Source organism: Martes martes (genome assembly GCF_963455335.1).
Source record: "Martes martes genome assembly, chromosome: 3".
Taxonomy (NCBI): domain Eukaryota; kingdom Metazoa; phylum Chordata; class Mammalia; order Carnivora; family Mustelidae; genus Martes; species Martes martes.
In genome coordinates this window covers 157,098,139-157,123,920 of record NC_137890.1, presented here as the reverse complement: position 1 = coordinate 157,123,920, position 25,782 = coordinate 157,098,139, and the positions used below count along the sequence as shown (strand labels likewise).

At 45.3% G+C, this 25,782-nt stretch overlaps 1 protein-coding gene across 4 annotated transcripts; it reads left to right on the top strand.

Annotated features, from left to right (window-relative positions):
- Positions 1–241: 241 nt before the first annotated feature.
- On the top strand, positions 242–25,563 carry COPS7B (COP9 signalosome subunit 7B; the record flags this gene model as incomplete). Of its 4 annotated transcripts, XR_013966590.1 has the most annotated exons (9): positions 322–452; positions 5,207–5,503; positions 7,175–7,352; positions 11,854–11,929; positions 14,658–14,746; positions 16,838–17,040; positions 20,011–20,116; positions 21,655–21,810; positions 24,140–24,278. XR_013966590.1 is itself a non-coding variant. In XM_080799556.1 (8 exons), 6 exons carry the CDS (start codon positions 7,191–7,193, stop codon positions 24,296–24,298), a joined length of 795 nt encoding a protein of 264 aa, XP_080655682.1. In that variant the 3' UTR covers positions 24,299–25,563. The 4 variants fall into 4 exon arrangements, 3 of the variants coding, with proteins under 3 accessions (XP_080655682.1, XP_080655681.1, XP_080655683.1); XM_080799556.1 differs by lacking the exon at positions 21,655–21,810 and having other exon boundaries at positions 242–407; positions 24,140–25,563; XM_080799555.1 differs by lacking the exon at positions 21,655–21,810 and having other exon boundaries at positions 261–452; positions 24,140–25,563.
- Between the last annotated feature and the right edge of the window lie 219 nt (positions 25,564–25,782).

Genomic DNA, 25,782 nt, shown 5'->3' with positions numbered 1-25,782 from the left:
TTTCTTTAGGTCTTGTTGCCTAGAGTTTGCCCCAGCGGAGGGTTGACTTCAAATCTGCAGAGGCTCGAGGGGCCCGCTCCCTCCGCAGGGCACACTAAGGCTCTGAGGTGACTGCGCGTTGCACTGTGCGATGTGAGAGGGACTACGTTTCCCAGCATTCCAGGGGGAGGGCCCGGTCGGGGCGGGGGGGGGGACCACAGATCCCAGCACGCAACAAAGAGGCCCAGGGACTACAAATCCCAGCACTCCCTGCACCCTGTTCCTCTGTAACTTAGACTCCAGTGTGCCGCGCAGTGTGCGCAAATTCGTAAACCTCCCTCAGCTTTGGGGGTTTCTGAATTCGGAGACTTGAAACTGGGCGGGAAGACCCCCTTAACTCCCAGAAGAGGATGACAGCCCACAGAGAGGTAACATCTGTTTATATGGAACTCAGAAATCTCCTGCAAATCATGGTAAGGCTGCAAACAACAAACAAAAACACTGATTAAACCGTGGAAGATAATATGACAAAATGACTCCTTCAGATCGTGCTTGTTTGTTGGTCTGGGGCGCCTTCGACTTGTTTTGCAGGGGTTTCTGGTGTGCTCCTGTGTTGGACTGGGAGAGAGATCGATTGTATACCGGAAGGGTTATTACGAGAATTTGCCAATCCAACTCCTCTTGTTTTACATACGAGGAAACTGAGGCCCAGAGAGGTGAAGAGATTGTCCACCGGTTACAGCAAGTTGGGGCAGAGTTAGAATTCGGCTCTAAGTCTCCTGACCCGCAGTCTGCGCTGTTTACACCACATGAAGGTGGCGATATTTTTAGCAACATGGCTATGTGATTATTCTCCTTGGTGAAGTTTCCCCATCCACGTTGAAACACCCAGAGGTTAGGCAAGCATTCATTTGGTGGATTTCCTGCAAGGGAAGGAGTGTGATGTTTGTTTATTTTCAGTCTAGGAAGAACTTAGTGGTTTGATTTGTTCTTTGTTTGTTGCTCAAGGTGACATTTAATGTGATTTTAGGAACTAGGTAAAATTGTGAAGGCGAAGGTTTCCTTGGACATTTCCTATCTCTTTTACTAGGCTTTCCTTCCTTTCCCATCCCCCTTTCACCCATCTAGGCAACCACCCAATTTTTCCTTCCATTGTAATTCAACAAAGAACCTTTTCAGGTTTCCGGTAAAGGGTGAAAGGCATTGTCACTGTCATCAGGAAGATAACCATCTAGTTAGGGAAAAAAGGAAAGTCTGCTGAGATTCAAGAGGAGCTGCAATAAATGTCATAAGGGAAAGGTCAGCAGAATGCCACAAGAGGTTCTGATGGAAAGATTAATTCCAGTTGGCAAAACTGATGGAGGAGGGGGCGTTTGAATTTGAAGGATGGGTGGATTTTTTTTTTTCTGTTAAAAAATTTTATCTTAAATTTTTTTTTTTTTTAATTTATTTATTTGTTAGAGAGAGAGAGAGAGCGAGCACAGGCAGACAGAGTGGTAGGCAGAGGCAGAGGGAGAAGCAGGCTCCCTGCGGAGCAAGGAGCCCGATGTGGGACTCGATCCCAGGACGCTGGGATCATGACCTGAGCCGAAGGCAGCCGCTTAACCAACTGAGCCACCCAGGCGTCCCTTATCTTAAATTTTTAAGATAAAATTTTATCTTAAATTTTTTTGTTAATGATGTATGACATATGCAGGAAGGGCACTGTTTTTCTATACGTATACACCTGTGTTCACCACCCCCTAAATTAAGATATAGAACATTCCCAGCACCCCTGTTCCCCTTCCCAATCGGCACCACATCCTCTCATCCTGATAACCACTCTTCTGACTGCTATTACCATAAATCAGTTTTGTCGTGAATTTCATTTAAATGTAATCATACAGTAAGTACACTGGGAGTCTGGCTTTTTTTGTTCATCAGTTGTTTTTGTGAGATTCGTCCATGTTGTATGGAACAGTAACTTTTTTTTTTAATTGCTCACTAGTATTACGTCGTAGGTATCTAGCAATATTTGTCTAGTTTGTTGATGGGTATTTAGGTTATCAGTTACCAGTTTTGGGCTTTTGTTAACAAAGCTGCAGTGCGTGTTCTTACAGGTTTCTTTTTTCAGACTCTGCACTCATTTCTAGGAGAGGAGTAGCTGGCTTGTACAGTTTGCATATGATCAGCAATAGTAGTAGGTATTGCCAATGTTAGCCTTCACCAGCAATATAAGAAAATTCTAGATGAGTCTTAGTCTTGTCAAAACAGGGTCTTACAAGTCTTTATAACTGAGGTATTTTGGCTAAATGTGGTATCTTTTTTTTTTTTTAAGATTTTATTTATTTATTTGACAGGGAGAGAGAGATCACAAGTAGGCAGAGCAGCAGGCAGAGAGGGGGGGAAGCAGGCACCTCGCTGAGCAGAGAGCCCAATGTGGGGCTCAAATACCAGCACCCTGAGATCATGACCTGACCCCAAGGCAGAGGCTTAACCCAGAGCCACCCAGGTGCCCCTAAATGTGGTATCTTATTAATAGTTTTTTCTTACATTGTCTCTGGTGTTGAGCACCTTTCCATATCCTTTTTGACTCTTTCAGTGTCCTCTTTTGTGAAGTGCTTGTTCAAGTCTTTTGCCCACTTTTCAAGTTGGGTTTTTTGTCATCTTATTCTTACTGATTTGTAGTTCTTTATAAAGTTTGGATATGGAATTCTTTGATACAGCCTTCACAAATATCTTTTCCAAGTCTGTGGCTTGCCTTTTTAGTCTCGCACTGATGTCTTTCAATAAACAGAAATTCTTAATTTTAATGTAGTACGATAGTTCAGTGTTTTCTTTTATGATTAGTGCTTTTTTGCATTAAATTTAAGAAATCTTTGCCTACAGGCTTGGTAAGATTTTAACAGGCAAATAGGAGGGAAGAGCATTGCAAAAGAAAGAAGAGAGAGCAAGGTTGAACATAGGCCCCTGTGTCAGAGAGGGAAGGTGCAATTTGTGTTGGTCATGGGAAGGCCTGCAGTTTGGACTGTAAGAGGGTGGGGCAAGACAAAGCTGGAAAGATAGGAGGGAAGCATACTGAGAAGGGTTTTCACAGTCTGGACATTTTTCTGAAGGAAGTGGAGGCACTACCAGAATATTTATGAACTCAAACAGAACTTAGTTGTCTTCCCTCCACCACCAGATTTGCTTTTTCTCCTCTGCAGTCCCATTCACTTAACACCACCTCCAAAACAGCTCTGGCCTACGTAGCCATAATCCTGGATGATATCCTCCTTCCCTGTTCCTGCCTTCAACTTGTCACCAAGTTGGGATAGATCTATAGTCTAAATGCTACTCCAACAATGTCCCTTCTTTTTTATGTGCAACTGCCACTGCCTTCCTTCAGGATCTCACACCCCTTATCTACACTGTATCAATCACGGAGAGTTTCCCTGCCTCCAGCTCTTTCAATATCCAGTCCAATAGCAGCTAGTGTGATCATTCTAAAGTGCCAATTTTTTTTTTTAAGATTTTATTTATTTATTTGACACAGAGAGAGAGATCACAAGTAGGCAGAGAGGCAGGCAGAGAAAGAGGGGGAAGCAGGCTCCCTGCTGAGCAGAGAGCCCGATGCGGGGCTCGATCCCAGGACCCTGGGATCATGACCCGAGCCGAAGGCAGAGGCCCAACCCACTGAGCCACCCAGGTGCCCCAAGAATTTTTTTTTTAAATTTGACAGAGACAGATCACAAGCTGGCAGAGAGGCAGGCTCCCCACTGAGCAGAGAGCCCGATGCGGGGCTCGATCCCAGAACCCTGAGATCATGCCTGAGCCGAAGGCAGAGGCTTAACCCACTGAGCCATCCAGGCGCCCCTAAAGTGCCAATTATTCATGCTTCTCTACAGGTTGAAAGCCCCGAGTAGCTCCCCGATGCCCTTAAGATAAAAACTCCTTTACATGCTTACACTTTTTGTGATTTGCTTGCTCATCTTCCACGCTCAACTCAAGCTTCATCTCCTCCAGAACTGTGCCTTAAATCACCTCTCCCCAGAGCACAGGCAGGGGAGCCATTATCTGTAGCACTGGGGTACTGTGCTATCATACTGTGTATGTTGTACTACCAACTGTCTGTCATAGGCAAACAGGTCTGTCTCTCTCAGGGGCCGTGTGCTCTCCCAGGTAGAAACTTCACTGTACTAAGGTTTTTACCGGGTGTAGTGCCTTGCATGTGGTTTACAAGACTCTTGATGACCTGACTCCAGGTCTTCAGCCCTCACTTCTCATCCCTGAACCTTGGGTTCCAGACACTCTGGGTTTCTTTTCTGCATTAGTATATGCTACATGGAGTAAGCCTTTGTGCTATGGTCTGCTGTCCTCTCTTCCCCCTTTTGCCTAGAAGATGCCAGTTTTCTCTTCCCCAACATACATACTCTCTTCTGTGCTTCCAAAGTGTTTTCATATCTCCCTCATAGCACTTAATACATGAAAGCTTGTTTTTTCCCCCTTTTTTAAAAGTATGCTCCATACCCAATATGGGGCTTGAGCTCACGACTGGAGATTGAAAGTCTTATGCTCTACCAACTGAGCCAGCCAGGCGCCCCCACACTGAAGCTTTTTGAGGGCAAGAACCCTCTCTTCTCTTTGTATAATTTTCTACAACACAGAAATTAGAACAAGACATTTTTTTAATAAACCAGTGGGTTGGTGCTAGGCTCCTTTGCATTTGTCTGATATCTGCACTCGGATTCACTAAAAGCAAATAGAACCCTTTTCCTTGTTTTTAAGACCCAGAAGTCTCTGGTGTGTACTTTAAAGGAACCAGCTTAAGTGTTAAGCTGTGTAGCATTCCTTAGCCTTCTTCCAGGAGAGCCACGGATGTCATTTTGCTCACAGAACCATTGTTGGCTCAACCCATCTCTTTCTTATAAGACGTTTTCTGAACAGAGGTCACGAATATGGTCTTTGGCTTCCCAGAGCCCGGGGTCCAAAGCCGACCTTGCCACTTAACCAGCTTTTGGATTTTTAAGCTTAGAGTTATGGTAATTCAACAAGACAATGTACACACCTGGCACATGGGAAAACGCTCAATAAGCGGGAGTTGTTATTACACTTAATATATCTTTGTATCCGGGGGTAGCCTCAGCTGCCGTAGGCAGCTCCTGAGAGGTAAAGCTCGACCAAAGCAGTGTATTTCGGGCCCAGGATGGTGATGGTGATGGCGATGGTTTGGGCGCCCGCACTGCCTAGACTCCATTCCTCTCTTTAGGATCCTCTCTACCTGGTTCCTGGGCTACGACACACCTCGGACCGACCCACCTCGGACTGTCTCTCCCAAGCCCAGGCAGCCCTGGAGGTCTGAGGCTGCCAACGCCGCGGGGGGAACTTAGTGTGGGCGGAACTCGAGTGCAGCGGCGGGAGGCTTCCGGGGGAGCCGCAAGGCCAACGGGTCGGCGGAGACAGAAAAGCGTCGGACGCCGGGCCGATCATGGACGCTTGACAACCTGCGGACGGGCGCCGGGAGGCCGAGCCAGCGACCGAGAGGACGGAGAGGCGGCGAGGGCAGGTAGGGGTCGGCGAAAGGGCGGGGCCCGGCGCGCCAGGCTTGTCTCAGCAGTCTGGCTTAGCGCCAGTCTCCAGGAATGCCCGCGGCCACACCGCGCCGGCCCCGCCCCGGGGAGCGCGCCCCGCGGCTCCTCACTCCACACCCGCGGCCCTGCCTGGAGAATGCCGCTGGCCTTAAAGTCCGCCTCAGCCTGCAACCCTCAGTTCCTCAACCGAGGTTTTCCTCGCTTTCTCACCCCCAGAAGCTGCCTCTTTGCCCCTCTGCTGTGAATCAAAATAGCGCCCCGGCAAGACGCGAATTCAGCTCCCCTATGTCCCTAGCCGCCGCCTGTGGCCCTCCCACTTCAGAAAAAAAGGGACTCTCAACGCTTCCTTACTCTTTGCCCCTACAGGCTTTGCGCCTTAGGCCGAGATTTTTCTTTCTTTCTTTTTTTTTTTTTTTCTTTAAAGGGACCAAAGTTTCTGTCCATTTCTCCCTCTTCACCCCAGGCCCTTTCATTCATCTCCACACGTGTCAGCTTGGAGGGGAGGTTTTCGTTCCATCCCCTCTCTCCCGCCTTATCCGGTCTCTCTCCTCTTACCCCTTCCTTCCTCAGCAACTTTTCTTCCCTAGCGCTTCGCTTTTTCTGTTTGGGACAAGACATTCTTATGTAACCCTAAGTGAGGCAACATGCTTGTTTCTTTCATACTGTGGAAGGACTGCTGCTCTGTATGCCTGCCTCCACAGGAATACTTGGTTTCTCTTGCACCAAACTATCGTTCGAATTATTCTCTTCTTCACTTTACTCTGCCTCTTCTTCTTTTTGTCACAGTGCCCCCAAATTCGTTGTTGGTGGAGTAGTCTTTTCTTACACAGGACTCCTGCAGGGTAGGTCTGCAGTGTGTATTCCCATACATTCAGCATGTAAGTGGATTATAGAATTGAGGGACCCTCGGCCCCTCATGTCTTCAGGATGGCAATACAATATCTTCATTGTTTTCTCAAATCATTTTATTATTTTCTTGAGATTTTGTACAAATTCTGAAGTCATGTTTGGTAAAATCACATAGCTATAGGAGGTCAAATAAGGGGAGTTTCCTCAAGGATTTAGACAGCATGTATTTTCTTAGTTTGAATATGTTGCTTATCTTTCATTATGATTTTCTCCCTTTTTCCAGGCTTAAATGACTTCTTTGATTAAACAAAAGATCTTTAATTGTCTTTTTGTGGTTTTCCTTATTTGTATCGGCTGTAGGTGGGATTCTAATAACATAGTGTAAGCTGTAACTGATTGCAGTTGCTTATATCTGCTTCCTCTGTGTATGGGCAAAATTCTCTGTTTCTTAACTACAATCTATAAGTGAGGTAAATATAGAAGAGCTACAAGAAACTCCTATGTGTTTCTTTGGGTCTAGTGAGGTTTAAGGGCTTAAAAGGTGCTGCTATTGAAAGACTGCCACATGGGGATGCAGTGGCTTTTCTTAAGTTTGTTTCAACCTCCGAGCAAGGACACAATTCCTTTAACTCTAGGTGGAATCCTGCCCATCTCACAAAGTGGTTATAGCATCTGGACTGTTTTTCTTTTTTGGATATTATAAAATTGAAGTATTCTGATGTCTGATCTGGCATTAAATAAGCATAGACTTTGCAAAGGATAAGGAAGAATGGCTGAAACAGTTTTCTTTTGGACAGATCTCAAGGCCAGAGAATGGCAGGTGAACAGAAACCCTCAAGTAATCTCCTGGAACAGTTTATTTTACTAGCCAAAGGTACCACTGGCTCAGCCCTCACTGCTCTCATAAGCCAAGTGTTGGAGGCTCCTGGAGTATATGTCTTTGGAGAACTGCTGGAGCTGGCCAATGTTCAGGAGGTAAGAGCAGTTTCCGAACAGTTTCCCTGTCTTTGTTCTAAACCTTCCTGTGATTCTCCAGGATTCCAGGGAATTTCGGTGCTGAAGCATTGTGGACCTGTGAGGGGCGCTGTTCAGGGAGGGATGGGAATTGGCCGGGAAGAGGCAAAGAGAGCAAGGATGATGTTTTGGGTTCCTGGTCAATATTTTCACTTCAACTTGTGGTAAAATTAGATTGGCTTACTAATAATTTGAAAGATAGGGGAAAAATCCCCTTGAACCTGATAAATAAGAAAAGTGGAGCATAAGGATAGCTGATATTTAACAGAGGTAGTTTCAGGCATTTGTGTACTATGTGTAAAATATGACATGAAAAGCTGGAAAGTAGTCCTTTTTGCTTTGTTTGCTTCTATTTTTGACTGTTGTTATTGAAACTGGGGATGTCTAGTGGTGGTGGTTGTGCCTTAAAAATGAGAAGGTTGTGGCGATTCACAGACCTGTACCCCTGGGGCTAATAATACATTATATGTTTATAAAAAAATAAAAAAATTATTTAAAAAAAATGAGAAGGTTGGTGAAGAACAATTAGGTCAAACGAAGAGATGTAAAGCATCCTGTACTTTTCAACATCTGCTTCTCACTTTGGATGCTTTTACATTTATTGATTCATACTTTTATATTGATTGAAAAGTCTGGCAGCGTCTCTACTGCTTTGGGGATTGTGCTCCGAAGCTGTTGGAGGGTGGGTCAGCTTCCGCTCTCCTGTCACAGCTTCTCTCTGTGCCTGGGGTGGTGCTAGCTCCGGGGGCGGCTGCCACATGCAGATGAGTGCGGTGCTCGTTCTCGCGGATTGTGTGCACCATGCTGCTGAGGGTGGCCTGGGCGTTCGTGTCGATGGTGGCCCACATCAAGGAAGTGGCTGACTTTTGCTGGCTGGTTCTTCACTTTGTGACCTTTAGGACACCTTTGCCATCAGTTGTTGGCTCCATGTCCACAACCTTGTGAATTAGCACCTGGTGGCAGAGGTGTGGACCTTCGGGTTTTGGGACTCACTGCTGTACATCTTCTTCCTCTTTTTTATTTTTTTATTTTTTTTTATTTTTAAAGATTTTATTTATTTATTTGATAGAGAGAGATCACAAGTAGGCAGAGAGGCAGGCAGAGAGAGAGGAGGAACCGGGCTCCCTGCCAAGCAGAGAGCCCGATGCGGGGCTCGATCCCAGGACCCTGGGATCACGACTTGAGCTGAAGGCCGAGGCTTAACCTACTGAGCCACCCAGGAGCCCCATCTTCTTCCTCTTGATTAGGAAACTGGAGCAGTTCCCCATGACCCTCCATTGCTGACCTGGTGTCATTTTGGCTTCCTGTAAAAAACAGAGACAGAAAGAGCCACTTTTATGTTTTAATTGTGATTTTTTTTTTTAAGAGGGGGCTGTGGAGAGAGAGAATGTTAAGCGTGCTCCACACCCGGGCTCAATCTCACAACCCTGAGCTCATGGCTTGAGCCAAAATCAAGACCTGGATGCTTAACCAACTGAGCCACCCAGACACCCCGTGAATTTTTATTTAATGTCAGCCTTGCTTACTAGACTGTAAGCTCTGTAAGGGTAAGGTCTGTTGTTTTCTTAGTGCTTAATATGTAGTCTGACACACAGTAGGCTTTTAGTAAAAATTTAATTTACCAGAGATGTAAAAGAAATCCTGAGGAAATTTTTTTAAAACTAGCTTTATTTTTTTTAAACAGACTTTCTTTTTAGAGCAGTTTTATTTTTTTATTTTTCATTTTTTAATTTTAATTTTAATTTTTATTATTATTATTTTTTAAAGATTTTATTTATTTATTTGACAGACAGAGATCACAAGTAGGCAGAGAGGAGGAAGCAGGCTTCCCACTGAGCAGAGAGCCCGATGCAGGGCATGACCTGAGCCGAAGGCAGAGGCTTTAACCCACTGAGCCACCCAGGTGCTCCTATTTTTCGTTTTTTTAAAGGTTATTATTTATTTGACAGAGAGAGAGAGATCACAAGTAGGCAGAGAGGCAGGCGGGGGGTGGGGTGGGAAACCGGCTCCCTGCTGAGCAGAAAGCCCTATACGGGGCTCGATCCCAGGACCCTGAGATCAGGACCAGAGCTAAAGACAGAGGCTTAACCCACTGAGCCATCCAGGAACCCCTTTAGAGCAGTTTTAGATTCACAGCAAATTGAGAGGGAAGTACAGAGATTTCCAGTATATCCCTGCCCTCATACATGGATAGCCTCCCCCGTTACCCATATCCCCCCTCCAGTGTGGGACCTACACTGGAGGGGGGATACACCCAAAGACCATAGTTTACATTATGGGTCACTCTTGGTGTGACACCCAAAGACCATAGTTTACATTAGGGGTCACTCTTGGTGTTGTACATTCTGTGGGTGTGGCTAAATGTACAATGACATGTGTCCACCATTAAAGTATCATACAGAGTAGCTTTACTGCCCTATGAATCCTTTGTGTTCCACCTATTCATCCCTCCTTCCCCTCTTAATCCCTGGCAACCATTGATCTGACTACCCTCTTCCTAGTTTTGACTTTTCCAGAATGTCATATAGTTGGAATTGTACAGTATATAGCCATTTCAGATTGGCTTCTTTTACTTAGTAATATGCATTTAAATTTTCTCCGTGTCTTTTTATGGCTTGATGGCTCATTATTTTTTCAACAGAAGAGATGACAAAGGGGTAATATGTTCCTTCAGGTTCATAAAAAAACTGAATGAATATGCCAAGTAGTTGTTCCATAACCGTGAAAGATGGGCTGAGAGGAGATGGATGAAAATTAAAATGAGAAAGACATTGATTTAGGCCAGTGGGAGAAGTTGTAGAATATCTGCTGCAAAGAAAATAGTCTTTTAGGATTAGTTTTGTAATCATCTGTCTAAAAAGTAGGGGCTAGATTTGGTGGTCTCTTCCTCATCTGTTTCAGGACCTCAAGAGGTTCTTATAACCTGAGAAGGTAGACTGGGTTAGTAGGAAGCCAGAGTTCTCATGGGGGTGCTGAGCAAATCACCACTCTCTCACCATATCTGTTTTTTTCCGTGTGTGAGCTGGGAACCCTTGCTTTTCAGTGGTCTAAAATGATTGTAGTTCTCGGGAACTTTTTTTTTTTTAAGATTTATTTATTTAGGGGCACCTGGGTGGTTCAGTGGTTAAGCCTCTGCCTTTGGCTCAGGTCATGATCTCAGGGTCCTGGGATTGAGCCCCACATCGGGCTCTCTGCTCAGTGGGGAGCCTGCTTCCCCCTCTCTCTCTGCGTGCCTCTCTACCTACTTGTGATTGATCTCTCTCTCTCTCTCTCTCTCTCTGTTAAATAAATAAATAAAATCTTTTAAAATTTTATTTATTTATTTATTTTAGAGAGCTGGGGTGGGGTGCGGTGGAGGGAGAGGGAAAGAATCTTAAGCAGGCTCCTTGCCCAGCATGGAGCCTGATGTGGGGCTTGATCTCATGACCCTGAGATCATGACCTTAGCTGAACTCAAGATTCAGATGCTTAACTGACTGAGCCACCCAGGTGCCCCTTGGAAACTCTTTTTTTAAAAGATGGTTTAAATTAAGTAGTAGTATTACTGGTGTCCACAGAATACTGTCTTGGTAGTACTGCTTTATGGAGTTTGATGAATTAAAAGAGCAATGGGTACATATTTGTGAGTAAAAGAAACACCCAGTTAAGTACTGCCAACAGAGCAGAGCGGCTCCAGGCAGAAGAGTATCTCTATCTGTTTTACTTCTGCAGATGGCTCTTTGCCATTCACATTAGGGAGGAATAAGTAATTTTTTTTAAGGGATAAGTAGTTTTAATGAACATTTTTATTTGGGACTGCTTGATATTGTGGTTTCCAGTCCCACATGGACTGTTCTGTCACACTTTATGCTGTGCTAATCTCTCCCAGCACTCATACTATTCACGTAGTTCTGAAATGATTTGGAACCTACCCTACACTTCATTCAGTGTGGACTGATAGTGACTTATGTTGTACCTGTCAACCCGGTTGTGTAGACAGGGCTGCTCCAGTCTTCCTTTTTTTGTTTTGTTTTAGGATTGATTTATTTATTTTAGGGGGGAGCTGAGGGGCAGAGGGAGAGAGAATCTTCAAGCAGACCGCTCCCTGAGCGTGGAGTCCGATGTGGGGCTTGATCCCAAGACCCCGAGATCATGACCATTTATCTTAATGGCATGGAAATTCTAAGAAAACCTGAACTGCTCCCAGTACTCACTGCTGTGTGTGTCTGTGTGTGTGTGTCAAAAGCAGGTGCTTAGACATGCTATGTGGAGTGCAAAACATATGTTCCTGAGAGAGAAAAATTAAATTTAAAATTAAATAAATCTTACTTACTTTTTCCCAAAGAACAGAGTTGGACGGGACCTCAGGGACCATCTAGTAAAACAGTCAGCCGAGGCACTTGACTGTCACCCTTTGCTTGAACACTGCAGTGACTGGTAGACAGCTTGGTCTAAGAACTGTTGTTGGTTTTTTCCCTCCTCAGCTTGCGGAAGGAGCTAATGCTGCATATTTGCAGTTGCTGAACCTCTTTGCCTATGGAACATACCCAGATTACATAGGTGAGTTGGTTAAGATCTTCCAAAGACTTTTCTTAATTATGTCACTCTGTTTGGACTTACTGCCTCCATGAGGATCACTAGAGTCTGGGATATAAAGCATGGGGTGGGAACTTTCTTACCTGGCTGTTTCCCACTTCACTCTGCATTGTAGGTGACCTTGCGTGAGGTCTTTATCTTCTCACCCTTTATTTTTCTCTGTGGGTAAAAGAGGGACTATGTTTATGTTTATGTGTAAATATAGTCCTTATTTTCCAGATGAGATTCTTAAGGACTGGTGTTTGTAGAACACTTGAAATGTTGTGAAGTGTCAGCATACCCACCTGTAACGTACTCAAGTATTTTAAATATCATCAGAATAATGTCACTATATTGAAGAAGATTTGGAAAATAGGATACGAAGTCACTTGTAGTTGATCACCATTAAACTACTGTTAGCATTATGGTGCTGGACTTTGCCCCTTGTGCTTTCTGTTATGTAGGTGTCACTTAGTTTGTATATGATATTGTGTCTTTTTTCATTTACTTCATAGGCATTTATTCATATTTCACATCTTTCTCATCATTTTTAACATTTTATAATCTAAAACTCCATATTTGGCCCATTCTCTTTTGTAGGTCATTTGAATCTTTTTTTCCTTTTCTTTCTTTCTTCTTTTTTTTTTAAGAGATTTTATTTTTAAGTAATCTCCACACCCAAAATGGGGCTCAAACTCACGACCCCAAGATCAAATGTCACACTTTCCACTGACTGAGCCAGCCAGGGCCTTGGTCATTTGAGTCATTTTGTATTAGGATCTTAAGTATCAGGAATAAGGTGAATGCACTTCTGAACAGTAACTTACCTTCCACCCAAGCCGTTTTTGTTTGGCTTCCCTAGTTTTTGTTGATATGACGAAGGCCTCTTAGTTTACTTTAATGGTATGACTCAGGGCCTTCCCTACTATATCCCAGACTTCTTTTTCCCTTTCTTTCCTCCTGGTCACTTGTACCTACCCTGTGCTATGTCATCTGGACATTTTGCCACGTGTTAGTTTATCCTGACCTTTGCTTTGTTCCAATGAGTGTGTCTTCTGTTTCCATCCTCACTAAAGGGACAACATTGCACAGACTCTGGAACCAGACTGCCTGAATTATACTGTAGCTCCACTTCCTCTACTTATGGGTCCTTTGGCAAATTAAATGATCTCTAACCCAGTTTCCTTATCTGTCAGATGGGAGTAATAATAGAGGTCCACAATCATTTACCTGCCCTCCTTGGGCTAGATGCTTCAGAATTTAGAATTTTGGGGATTCTAAAGAGGTAATATGATGTATATGCTTTTTTTTTTAAGATTTTATTTATTAAAATTCTGGGTTTTTTTTTAAAGATTTTATTTATTTATTTGAGAGAGCAAGAGAGAGAAAGAGCATGAGGAGGGGAGTGAGAGAGACAGGGAGTAGCAGACGCCCCGCTGAGCAGGTAGCCTGATACAAGACTCGATCCCAGTACCCTGGGATCATGACTTGAGCTGCAGGCAGATGGAGCCACCCAGGCGCCCCTGCATATGCCTTTTTATGTAACTCTTCCAAGATGTGGGCAGCACCTGTATCCAATATTTAGTTGCATCCACAGCTTGAAACTAAACAAATGAAGTTGTACAACAAGTGGGTTTAAAAGCCTGCTTCAGCTGAGGTCAGGAATTACCACCAAATGAATTTCAGCAGCATGCCCAAGAAAAAGACAGCTTGGATTCACCTTTTTGGAATCCAGGATTATGGATAAGGAATTGAAGGCATTTGGGATCTTTCTTGAGAGGTTGTTGTGAGGACTGACTGGGTATGTGTGTACATGTGCCCTGCAGCTGCTGCCATTGCTCTCGCTATCACTACTGTTTTTTTTTTTTTCTTTAAAGATTTTATTTATTTATTTGACAGAGAGAGACAGTGAGAGAGGGAACACAAGCAGGGGGAGTGGGAGAGGGAGAAACAGGCTTCCCGCTGAGCAGGGAGCCCGATGTGGGGCTTGATCCCAGGATCCTGGGACCATGACCCAAGCCAAAGGTAGACGCTTAACGACTGAAACATCCAGGCGCCCCATCACTACTATTATTACTACAGTTTTGCCCATTCTTTAAGGCTCATCTCAAACTCCATCTTTCTTTTTCTTTCCTGTCCTTCCCAAGATGATCTCGCTCACTTGTACTCTCCCTTTCTTTTTTTTTTTTTTTTTTTCCTTTTCTCTCCTTCTTCCCTCCCCCTTAGCCTCTTGTTCTCTTCTAGTAGTTTGTACCTTTCTTCCAGTGGTTCTGTCTTCCATGTGAAGCTGTTGAAATACCCAGTTGTAAGACTGAGGGCAAGTCCAAGGCCCTTGAGTTTCACAAGTCTGGTGGTCTGACAAGGCCCATCTTATCTATCCTTAACTTCCCTGAATCACTTAAGACCTGGCATAGCATATAACAGATTCCCAGTGAAGACATGCTGACCTTGGTTGAATGTCACACAGGGCACAGATAGTATTCCATTCAGATGAGTGTCTTGTCGTTTGTGCATTCATGCCTGGCTTTTCAGGAGTACATGGTCTTCTGAAGAAGACAGGAGTTGCTCGTGGAACATTTGCTTCATGAATAAGTGCAGAGTCATGACAGTGAATCAATAGTAGATTTGGTGTGGGGAGTTGGTGAGCTTAGTCCATAAAGCAATTCTAATTTTATTTTGTGTCTTGATTTTTGTGGTGGGTGGGACTGAGCAGCCAACAAGGAGAGCCTGCCAGAACTGAGCACAGCTCAGCAGAACAAGCTGAAACACCTTACCATCGTGAGCTTGGCATCGAGAATGAAGGTACAGTGCCGAACCTCTTCCTCTCTCGCTCCTCACCCTCAGGCAGGTGTCACACTGGCATCGTTGCGTGAGCTCCCAACTGTTGCACAGTAGTCATACCATGAAAGCGTAAAATCGGCTTGGCAAAGGGTGACATAGATAAAGATAACAATTAAAATAGTGTAGATAAGCATTCACCATTTCTTTCAGGAAAAGTATGCCCAGGAGACCTTGTGAATCAGCAGGTCTCAGTTCTGGCATGTTGTGGTGACTCACTGGGTGTGAACATTTTGCCATACCAAAGGGAGGCTGCCGTTTCAAGATAGGTAGTTTTCAAATGGGGGCATCTCAAGGCAAGTTAGCCCCTTCATCTGTTGCTTAGTGCACTGTGAACCTGGTGCTGGAGGAAAAACTTGCTCTGTTGGACTTCCTGAGAGCTAGATTTTTAATATGCTGCCTTCTTCTGGGGATTATCAGGCTTAATTATCTTAATTGGGATTTTTGCCGTATATGCTATCTTTATTTTTTTTTTAAGATTTTATTTATTTATGTGACAGAGATCACAAGTAGGCAGAGAGGCAGGCAGAGGGAGAGCAGAGAGCCCAATGCAGGGCTTGATCCCAGGACCCTGGGATCATGACCTGAGCCGAAGGCAGAGGCTTAACCCACTGAGACACCCAGGCGCCCATATGCCATCTCTAGATGCTAACCTTCTGTAAGATAACCACTCCATCGTATCTGAGTTCTCTGCCCAACTTGATTTAGAAGAGGCTTTGCAGTCAGGTTCTCCTACCATTAACAAAGAAGAGCCAGATTTGGTTAATTTACAGTTGATTTTGGTTCTCTGCCCAATCCTGGCATGACTGTCTCAAGTTTTTGAGGGGCTTCGGCACTGGAAGAAGTTTGCCCTTTGTATCCCCCTCTGTGACTGAGCTTGAGAGATGGGGATTTGTTCTTGCATTGCCATTTCAGTTGCTGAGACCATTTCCCTGGTCTGATGCCAGATTTCTGATTGTCAGTCTGGCAGTTCGGGTAGGAGGCCTGTTTTCTTAGGAAAGGAGGACCTAACCTCCTTTTTTTTTTTTTTTTTTTTTTTTTTGGCCTGATCACGGACTTCCCAAGTGTAGCAAAGAGTAAGAGTAACTTTTTTCCTTATTTTTGCAACCTGTCCTTATAAGCCCATCTACATCCCTGGGCTTCAGACTTTTAGTCATAGAAAACCCCTCTAGGTATGTTTACTGTTAATCTCTTGTTTGTATACCTCTTCCTCCTGTCTGTTTTTGAGATTTGATTGCTGTGTTAGCTTCCAAACTAGAATTGGTGTGTCCAGAAAACTGGATATCTAGATATACATTTGTCTTGGATAAATGTAGAATGTTGATATAGCCCAGTAAGGGACTGTTGTTGGGGAATTGACACTGGTTGCAAGAGTCAGAGAAAACAGATATAAACTTCAGGATGACCCCTGAGCTGGCAGTACCCACTGTCCACCAGTAGGCGGATATGTTAGTCTGCAAATCTGTTTGCTTGTGCGCTCTTGAGCAGGCAGGTGGCTCTCCTCTCCAGTGTCTGAAATTGTTCAGAGTTTGATGATCTGGCATTTTATGTCACGTCTGCAAGCTTCCAGAAGGTGGCACAGTGGCACACACTGAGTATTTCCCATTCTTCTCTGGGACACTTTTTTTTTTTTTTTTAAGATTTATTTATTTATTTATTTGTCAGAGAGAGAGAGAGAGCGAGAGTGCGAGAGCGAGCACGCAAAGCAGTGGGAGCAGCAGCAGGTAGGAGGAGAAGTAGGCTCCCCACTGAGCAAAGAGCCCGATGTGGGACTTGATCCCAAGATGCTGGGATCATGACCTGAACTGAAGGCAGATGCTTAACCAATTGAGCCACCCAGGCGTCCCTCTGCGACACTTTCTAAGAGTGCTTCACAATATGAAAGCTAAAGGCTGGGTGAAGTCCAGGACTCACATTTATCTAAGTCTTGTTGCCATAGATATTAATAATTAACCACCAGGCTGCATTTCCCAAATCCCTGAGACAGGTGTACACCTGTGTTTTCCTTAGCCCTTGTCAATGGTTTTTATAAATACCGCATGGCTTTATCTGCAGTGTATCCCCTACTCCGTGCTGCTGAAGGACCTGGAGATGCGGAATCTCCGGGAACTAGAAGACCTCATCATTGAGGCTGTCTACACTGACATCATCCAGGGGAAGCTGGACCAGCGAAACCAGCTGCTAGAAGTGGATTTCTGCATTGGCCGTGACATCCGAAAGAAGGATATCAATAATATTGTCAAGACCTTGCATGAATGGTGAGGCTAAAAAAAGGAGGGGTCACCTCTCATTAGGAAGGGGACGTATGGCGTGCCCTTTGTGCCTCTGCTTTGGGACCTGTTGTCTCCCATTATCAGCTGGGGCTGGAGCCTTAGGACACTAAGCCGGGGAGTGGGGCTGCATTGGGGGCCAGAGCTGTGCGGCCACAGGAATTCCTGCAGGGGGCTATTTAATAGCAGGCTTGGCAGGTGGAGCCTCTGAAGCCTAGCCGTGTGACACAGATCCAGTGCTTTGCACACTCAGCCTCCGAGTCTGACCAAGCTCAGGAAGTTAGTGTTGCTCAGATTCCATTTGATACGAGAACCCACGTTCAGTGTCAGTAACTTTGGGCTAGTATTGGTAAAATGTGAGGGATAGTGAAGACAAGGAGTGGGTTATCTGAAGTGGGAACACAGATGCACACACAGACTATTTGATGATCGTATTCTGGTATATAAAAAGAAGTGGGACATTTGCATGTTCTCTATTTTATTTTTTTGCATGTTGTCTATTTTAATGGAATTTAATGTTTGCAAGAGCTTTGGACATTCTCCAAGGATTTGTTAAGGAGCTGTTAAAATGATTTGGAGTTTATAAAGCCAGATAGGCCTACTTGGAGGAGAGGTTTTAAGTGAATTTTGAAGGAGGGCAGGGTTAGGGCCTAATTGGAGGTGAGGAGAGGCCTAATTTGGAGTTTATAAAGCCAGATAGGCCTACTTGGAGGAGAGGTTTTAAGTGAGTTTTGAAGGAGGGCAGGGTTAGGGCCTAATTGGAGGTGAGGAGAGCCCAGGCAGGCACGTGGTGTTAGAAATCATGAAGCAGAGCAGGCAAGTTGTGTGCAGATAGTTAGGGAACTGGATACAGGTGCTGCCCACATCTTGGAAGTGTTACATAAAGAGGCATATGCAGGGGCGCCTGGGTGGCTCAGTTGTTAAGCATCTGCCTTTGGCTCAGGTCATGATCCTAGGGCCCTGGGATGGAGCCCTGCTTTGGGCTCCCTGCTTAGTGGAAAGCCTGCTTCTCCTCTCCCACTGCCCCTGCTTGTGTTCCCTCTCTTGCTTTCTCTCTCAAATAAATAAATAAAAACTTAAAAAAAAAGTAAAATAAAATAGACTGAAACATTTCAGGTATGAATGGCCCAGCTTTGACTCCCTGACCCCCTGTCCAGACCCATCCAAATTTCCCTCACTTCAGCTACTATTGGACCCCAGGGCCTGTGCTGTCCACCCCTTAACCCAGGTTCTGTCCCAAGTGTGGCCCCATGCACCTTCCCTTAACATCTAACACAGGCAGGAACTTTCAAAAGATTATAAAAGTGTTCAGTCAGAATAAATAGGAAATAAACTTAGAAAACACCCCTTGCAGGGGCGCCTGGGTGGCTCAGTGGGTTAAGCTGCTGCCTTCGGCTCAGGTCATGATCCCGGAGTCCTGGGATCGAGTCCCGCATTGGGCTCTCTGCTCAGCGGGGAGCCTGCTTCTCCCCCTCTCCCTCTCTCTCTGCCTGCCTCTCCACCTACTTGTGATCTCTGTCTGTCAAATAAATAAATAAATAAAATTAAATTAAAAAAAAGAAAAAGAAAACACCCTCTGCGGGAAGTGCCCTAGCATGCAAATCTCGGCCTCCCGTCCTATTGTGGTGGCTGCCTTACTCCATGTTTGAGATGACTGATGCTGTTTTTATGCCCGTAGTTGCCTCGCTTCACTGGGTTTCCACCTGGAGGTGCCGTTCTAACCCCATCCCAGGATGTTTCTAGTACAGATTCCAGTGTTGAGGCACTGGAGTTAGATTTGAAAAAAAATTGTTAGGGAGAGCAGTACTTCAAATACGGCAGAATGTTTGCAGTTAGACTTTGAGGTAGAGGGTAAATGCGTATTCATTGTACTATTCTTTAAACTTTTTTTTTTTTAGCTTTTAACATTTTCAAAATAAAAGTGGGGAAATGAAGTAATGAGGGGAATGACAATTAGGAAGTAACAAACTTTTTTTTTTTTTTTTACAATTTTATTCATTTATTTTAGAGAGGAGCAGAGGGAGGAGCAGAGGTAGAGGGACAAACAGACTCTGCATTGAGTGTGGAGCTCCATGCAGGGCTCAATCCGGTGACCTCAGATCGTGACCTGAGCCTAAATCAAGAACCGGGGGATGCCTGGGTGGCACAGTCTGTTAGGTGTTTGCTTTTGGCTCAGGTCATGATCTCAGGGTCCTGGGATCGAGCCCTGCGTTGGGCTCCCTGCTCAGCAGGGAGTCTGCTTTTCCCTCTCTCTCTGACCCTTCTCCCTGTTTGTGCGCTCTCTCTCTCAAATAAATAAAATCTTAAAAAAAAAAAAAATCAAGAGCCAGATGCTCAACTGACTGAGCCACCCAGGTGTCCCGGAAGTAATAAACTTCTGAGAAAAGGGCCAATATTTAAAATAGGATGCTTTTAGGGGTACCTGTGTGGCTCAGTCAGTTAAGTGTTTGCCTTTGGCTCTGGTTATGATCACCAGGGTCCTGGGATTAAACCCCACACTTCCTGCTTCCTGCTCAGTGGGGAGCCTGCTTCTCCTTCCTCTGCTGCTTCCCCTGCTTGTTCTCTCTCTCGTTTTCTGTCAAATAAATAAAATTTTTAAAATATTTAAAAAAATAAAATAGGTTGCTTTGCTTTTAGAATATCATTTTTTCTGTTGAGAAAAGTGGTGAATCCATGCCACCTGTAAGATCTGTCCTAATTCCCTTAGTGGGGTACATTCTGTAAACCTTTCTCATGGGATACAAAAGTTGACATTCAAGCCGTGTTCTAGGAAACTGTGTCTCCAGGTGCCCTGTATCATCAGAAATACTGGTCTTGGGAAGAATGAAGGGCAAGAGCCTTCCTTGGCAGACAGGATATTAAAGGAAGTCCCTGTCAGGAGTTGGGGATGGAGGTTTTGGAGACTGGAGGAGAGCTCCCAGGCCTTCTGTTGCTCAGGGCTGGTTATCTCTGTTGTAGGTGCGATGGCTGCGAAGCAGTTCTGCTAGGCATCGAGCAGCAAGTTCTGCGAGCCAACCAGTACAAGGAGAACCACAGCCGAACTCAGCAGCAGGTAGAGGCAGAGGTAAGGAAGAGGACATCTGTTACCTGCTCCAGGGATCCCTCTTTGCTCATTTTGTGATTTTTGGTATAGGTGCCCCAGCCACCAACAAACAAGCACTGGGCTAGTGGGGTACAGATGTGGATGACATGGTCCCTGCTTTTCGCGCTGTCTCCTTTCTGATTCCTCTTTGCATAGGGTGAACAGGCTTGGAGAGCGGAGAATGTTGTCACTCCATGGTACACATGTACTTCTCAGCTGTAGAGCAAAAGAAACCAGTTTGGGGGTGGATCTTAAAGATGGGTGAAAGGGTGGAGGAAGGGGTGCAGCGGGGTAAGGGCATGTCGGGCTTTGAGGCCCTGGTTCCACTCTGCTTCTGAAGCTATGTGGTAGATGCACCGTGTGCATTTTACTCTTGAAGCTACACATGGATATTACAACCTGTTAACATGCATGAAATTTCATGTTGAGAAAGGAAGGAAGGGAAAACATTTGGCAGATGAAATGCAAGTGAGGAAAGTGTATGATTATGGTTTTAGTGACACCTGGTTGTTCTGGACACATTTAGCATCTCAGAACACAGGCTCTTGCCTTTGGGTTAATGGGAACTCGTGTGCCTGTGGCCTTGGCACTTGTGGAGCAACCTCAGAATTTAGAGCAATAAACTAAAAATTGTGGCATTGGAAGTCCTTTTCTAGTGTGATGGAGCTTGAAGTGTTCATGGTATTTAATAAGTTTCTAAGTCGTGTGTCCAGGAGTATGGCAGAATGGGACCCAGAGTTACGTTCTTAAGAAACCTAAGAAAAGGGATGCCTGGGTGGCTCAGTCGGTTAAGTGCCTGCCTTCAGCTAAGGTCCTGATCCCAGGACCCTGGGATCGAGTCCCACGTTGACGGGGCGGGGGGTGGGGGTGGGGGTGGGTCCTTGCTCAGCAGGGAGTCTGCTTCTCCCTCTGCCTGCTCTGCCTGTTGCTTCCCCTGCTTGTGCTTTTTCTGTCTTACAAAATAAATAAATAAAATCTTTAATAAAAAAGAAACATAAGAAGTAGGTGTACCTTTCAAAGGGGGATTTGTGGAATTTGAGGATTTCCCTTACCCCGTTATATGTACTCCTTGAGAATAAAACTTTACTTGTCTTTGTAAGGCCAGCTCCTTGTCACATGCCTAACCCGTAGTAGGTGCTCAAGTTGTTTGTTGTACTGTGTATTTTCTGGTACACCCTGTGTGCCTGTGGATTGCTCAACTCCACTTTTCATCAACTAGAACACATTTATTTTGGGTACACACATACGCCTACATACATATATGTACATACCAAGTCTGAATGTTCAGTGCATTGTTTAATTTTTAACCCTACTTCTAGCCAAAGAAGTCTGAACTACATTTACAATTTAGCACAAGCCAACGACAAATACAATTAGTATTTGTAAGCCTGCTGCTTCTCTAATAAGCTGTGTAATCCTTGTCTTGAATATTGTGGTCTCTTCTCTGAGCTGGGATTGATGTCTGAGCAGAGTAGGAAGTGCTAACCACTCTCTCTCATCCATTGATTCTTCCCTATAAGTTAAACCGTGGAAACGAGTGAAGTTTGGGGGTGAGATGTGCCCGCGAACCTGGGGTAGCCTGTATGAAGCAAACCGTCTTAACCTGGTTGGTAGCCCGAGAGGAGCCTGATGGCCGCTGGCAGCCCCGCTGTGCCCAGACTGTTGCTAATTGTGTGGTAGGTGGTGGGCTTGGATTGTGCTCACTAGCAAAAAATGAATGCTGTTAATTTCAGAATTTTGAATGGTTCAGGTTCATTTCCATGACAAATGGCATTTGTTGAAAGAAGGCATTGACTAATGGTGAGGCATGACCAATACTTAGAGAACAGTGTAGGCTCTTAAATTACAGTTATTACAAAGAAAGAGAGAGCCAGTGCACATGCATTTGCTCTCAGAGGCCCACTGTTCCAAAACCGCAGCTGTGGTCACTCAGCCGGCAGAGCCTGATGCTGCCACCAGGTGGCGGTAATAATCTGATTAAATTTGAGAGAAAGTTGAGGAAAAGACCAAGGCCACCTCCACCACCAGTTGAAACAATCTACTGTCTTTTTTTTTTTTTTTAGATTTTATTTATTTGACAGAAATCACAAGTAGGTGGAGAGGCAGGCAGAGAGAGAGAAGAGGAAGCAGGTTCCCTGCTGAGCAGAGAGCCCGATGTGGGACTTGATCTCAGGATCCTGGGATCATGACCTGAGCCAAAGGCGGAGGCTTTAATCCACTGAGCCACCCAGGCGCCCCAACAATCTACTCTCTTGACAGTCTTCTAGAAAACCTGGAATAGCCCAGTATGAGAAGAGGGGGAGCATGGTCAAAACCCAGCGCCTTGTCCATTTTCCATTAAGTAAATGTATAATCTGGGTACTTAATGTAGGATGCTGATCATTCCCCAGCATGAGGTGCATAGAAGGCTGTTTGTAGACTTGAAAACAAATCTACCAAGAACAAAGGGACAGAGGGAGAGGGGGAAGCAGATTCCTTGCTGAGCAGGGAGCCCAACAACTCAGTGCTTGATCCCAGGATCCTGAGATCATGACCTCCGCTGAAGGCAGATGTTCAGCCACCTGAGCCACGCAGGCACCCCAAGATGGTGTGTCTTGGACTGGCAGGACACTGGGTGAAGCCACGCTTGACTTAGGATGCCCTCTGTATTCACTGTCCCAGCCTGCAGTCCTCTGTTGATGCTCCTTTCAGGAAGGTTGTAGTGCTGATGGATGCAGTTTAGGGCATGGCTGTACCTATATCACGAAACGACAACACAAACCTAAATAAAAGTTGGGATTTAATCTAGTCAAGGCTCATTTTGCAGATGGTAGATCTCTTCCAGGAACCTGGTGTTGGCCTCAGTCACAGCACTGCTTCTTCTCTGTGTTAGGCCTGCCTCTCACCCAAGCTCCTGATTTTCTGACTGCTGAGAACTTTTGACCCTGACGACTCCTTTTCTTTTATAGACGACTCCCTTCTTTATAGACTCCCTGCTTCACAGAGAACATGGGGGTCATCAAACTGGGGAAACACCTTTACCTCCACTTATTCTTTCCAATGCTTTTCCTACCTCTTTTCTTCCTCTCTGCTGGCTGAGGGACAAAAGCATGAAAGATTCTTTAGAACTGGTGTTGGGAAATGTGTGTGTAAACAGGCATGAGAGGGCACAGCTGGTAGAAGTACAAGATGATGCAATCTCTTTTCAAAAGGCAAGAGAGCAGTAGTTGTTAAAATGTAAAATGTGCCAACCCTATGATCTGGGAAGCTCACTTCTAGGAATATGTCTTCCAGAGCTGTTCACAAGAGTACGAACAGGTAAACATAGAAGACTTCTTGGCAGCATTGTACGTAAATGAAAAGCAAGCTGGGAACTAATTTAAGGAAATTGTAAAACATTCATAACAGTACACAGATGATACCAAGGATGTGTGGAATGTGGAAAATGTTCAGAAGTTGCTTCAGTAATTTCGAGCCCTCCTTTGTTAAGTAAAGAAACATGTACCGAAGACCAGTGTAATCCTGTTTTGCCAGTCCTGGTACTGAGTTTTCATCATTTATCACTTGGTTGGCTGAAGTCCATCCTCTGGTTGTTTATTCAAGAAGGCTTATGCAGCTGTATTCCCAAAGTGCCTGCAAAAATATTTTTCGTTTCATACATGAACAGTGGTTAACTGACTATAGCGTTGTTAGGGCCCCCTTTCTGTTTCTAAGGCCATTTGAACCAGTGCTTTCTCTCACCTGCTGTGTTGTACCTCTTTGCCCGATGGTCCACTTCCACTCGCTTAGTCCCTCTTTTCAGCCAAGGAAGCATTAGTTCCATTTTTTGCTAAACTCATTTCTATGCGTCTTCTATGAGTAGTCCATGCTTGCTTCTCCTCATCTGGCTTCCTAAAGATAATCACTGATTTTCTTATAGAGGATTCTGGTTTCTTCCCTGGGTGGCCCCCAGTATGGTACGAACAAGTTTCAGTGAGTTTTCGGCACTTAACAGGCTGAGCACACTGATTCCATGTCTCCCTCCAGGTTACCAACATTAAGAAGACACTCAAAGCCACCGCCTCCTCCTCGGCTCAGGAGATGGAGCAACAGTTGGCTGAACGGGAGTGTCCCCCTCACGCTGAGCAGAGGCAGCCCACCAAGAAGATGTCCAAAGTGAAAGGTCTGGTCTCCAGCCGCCACTAGGGCCGGCTGGGGCAGCTGGCACTCACCAGGCCTGGGTCAGGTGGGGAGGGGACACCGAGGGCCTATTTCCTCCCCTCTCTACCTTCAGTGAGTTCCAGACCTGCCCGTCCCCTCACCAGCGCCTCCCACCCTGTTGGTACTGTTCCAGAAGAACCGTTAATCCTTTCCTCACCTACCCCCTCCTCCCCCAGTTGTTCCTTCAGACTCAGGGGCTCCACTGATGCCATCCCAACAGGGTCAGACACTGCCCAGCTTCCCTCCAGGAGGTTCTTGTCTTTGTTTAAGGGCTGTCTCCCTCCCAGTTTTTCTTTTGCTCCATGTCATTTTGTCAGGCTGGTCATAAGCCGGAGGCAGCTTTAGCCAGCCCACGGGGATGACGGCGAAGGATGCTTCTTTCTGGGGAGGAGGGTCTGCCTTCTCCAGCCCCAAGTACCACAGGCCCACACTGGTGCAGGTGACCTCTAGCCGGGTATCAGATGCTTTCTTTTCCCTCTCCTGCCTTATCCCTTGTTGGCAGCTCCGATCAGGCCACGGAGGGATGTGATGCTGGGCTTGTTTACTAAACCTGCGGGTTTTCAGCCTCTTAAGCCCAGCTCCAATCTCTCATTAGTTGGGAGCACTGGGTTGACTAACCTCTGGTATGTGAGCACCAGTGGAGGGTGCTACGGGTCTGTTGGGTGGCAGAAGTTTCTTCCGATTTGGTGTTCTTTGCTGGCCATGCTTCCTGCTGCCGCCTGACTCCTCAGACTGGTTTTCAGTGTGAAGGTCCCAGCTGCCGCCAGGGACTGTCTGCCGACACTTGCTCTCCTGAGATCTTTTATCCCTCCCAGCGACGTCCGAGCTGGGGATGGTAGTGCCGAGGGCCCTCTGTCTGGTGAAGGACCTGCTGCTGCTTCTGTCTCTCTTTCCACCCCTCCTTGGCTGATGACCCAGAGCCCTCTGATGATGGCATTCTCCTGGCAAGAGAAAAGGACTTGACTAGCCTTTCTGAACTTGAACAGTTTCAGGTTATATTTTAATTTTTTTTTTTGTACAGGTTCTGATTCTAATACATTTCAACATGCTTTTTTTCCCCCTTGTGTCAATATTTGTTATAAACTAATCGCCGGGGATTTTTTACCTGGTTGGAGGGTGGCGTGTGTGTTTGTGTGCGTGTGTTGTTTTTTTTTTTTTAAGGGGTGGTGGGGGTCCTGGACTGATATTAAAGTTCAATGACAGAAAAAGCACATTTTAGAGCAAAAAAATAAAAGTGTAGATTTAATGTATGTGACTGTGGAGTGCGGGGTTATGTAGCTGGTGGATCTGGAGGGTCTGGGATTAGGGTGGTTCAGGGAAAATGACACTCTTTCAGTTCCGTGGTTAAACAACAGATTTCCCCTTTTTCCAAACTGTCCAGCAGGTGTTGAGTGTTGATTGAATGTCAACACAGTATTGTTTCCTTTTTCACCTGGTCCGTGTGCCCATACAACCTTCCGCCTTACTGG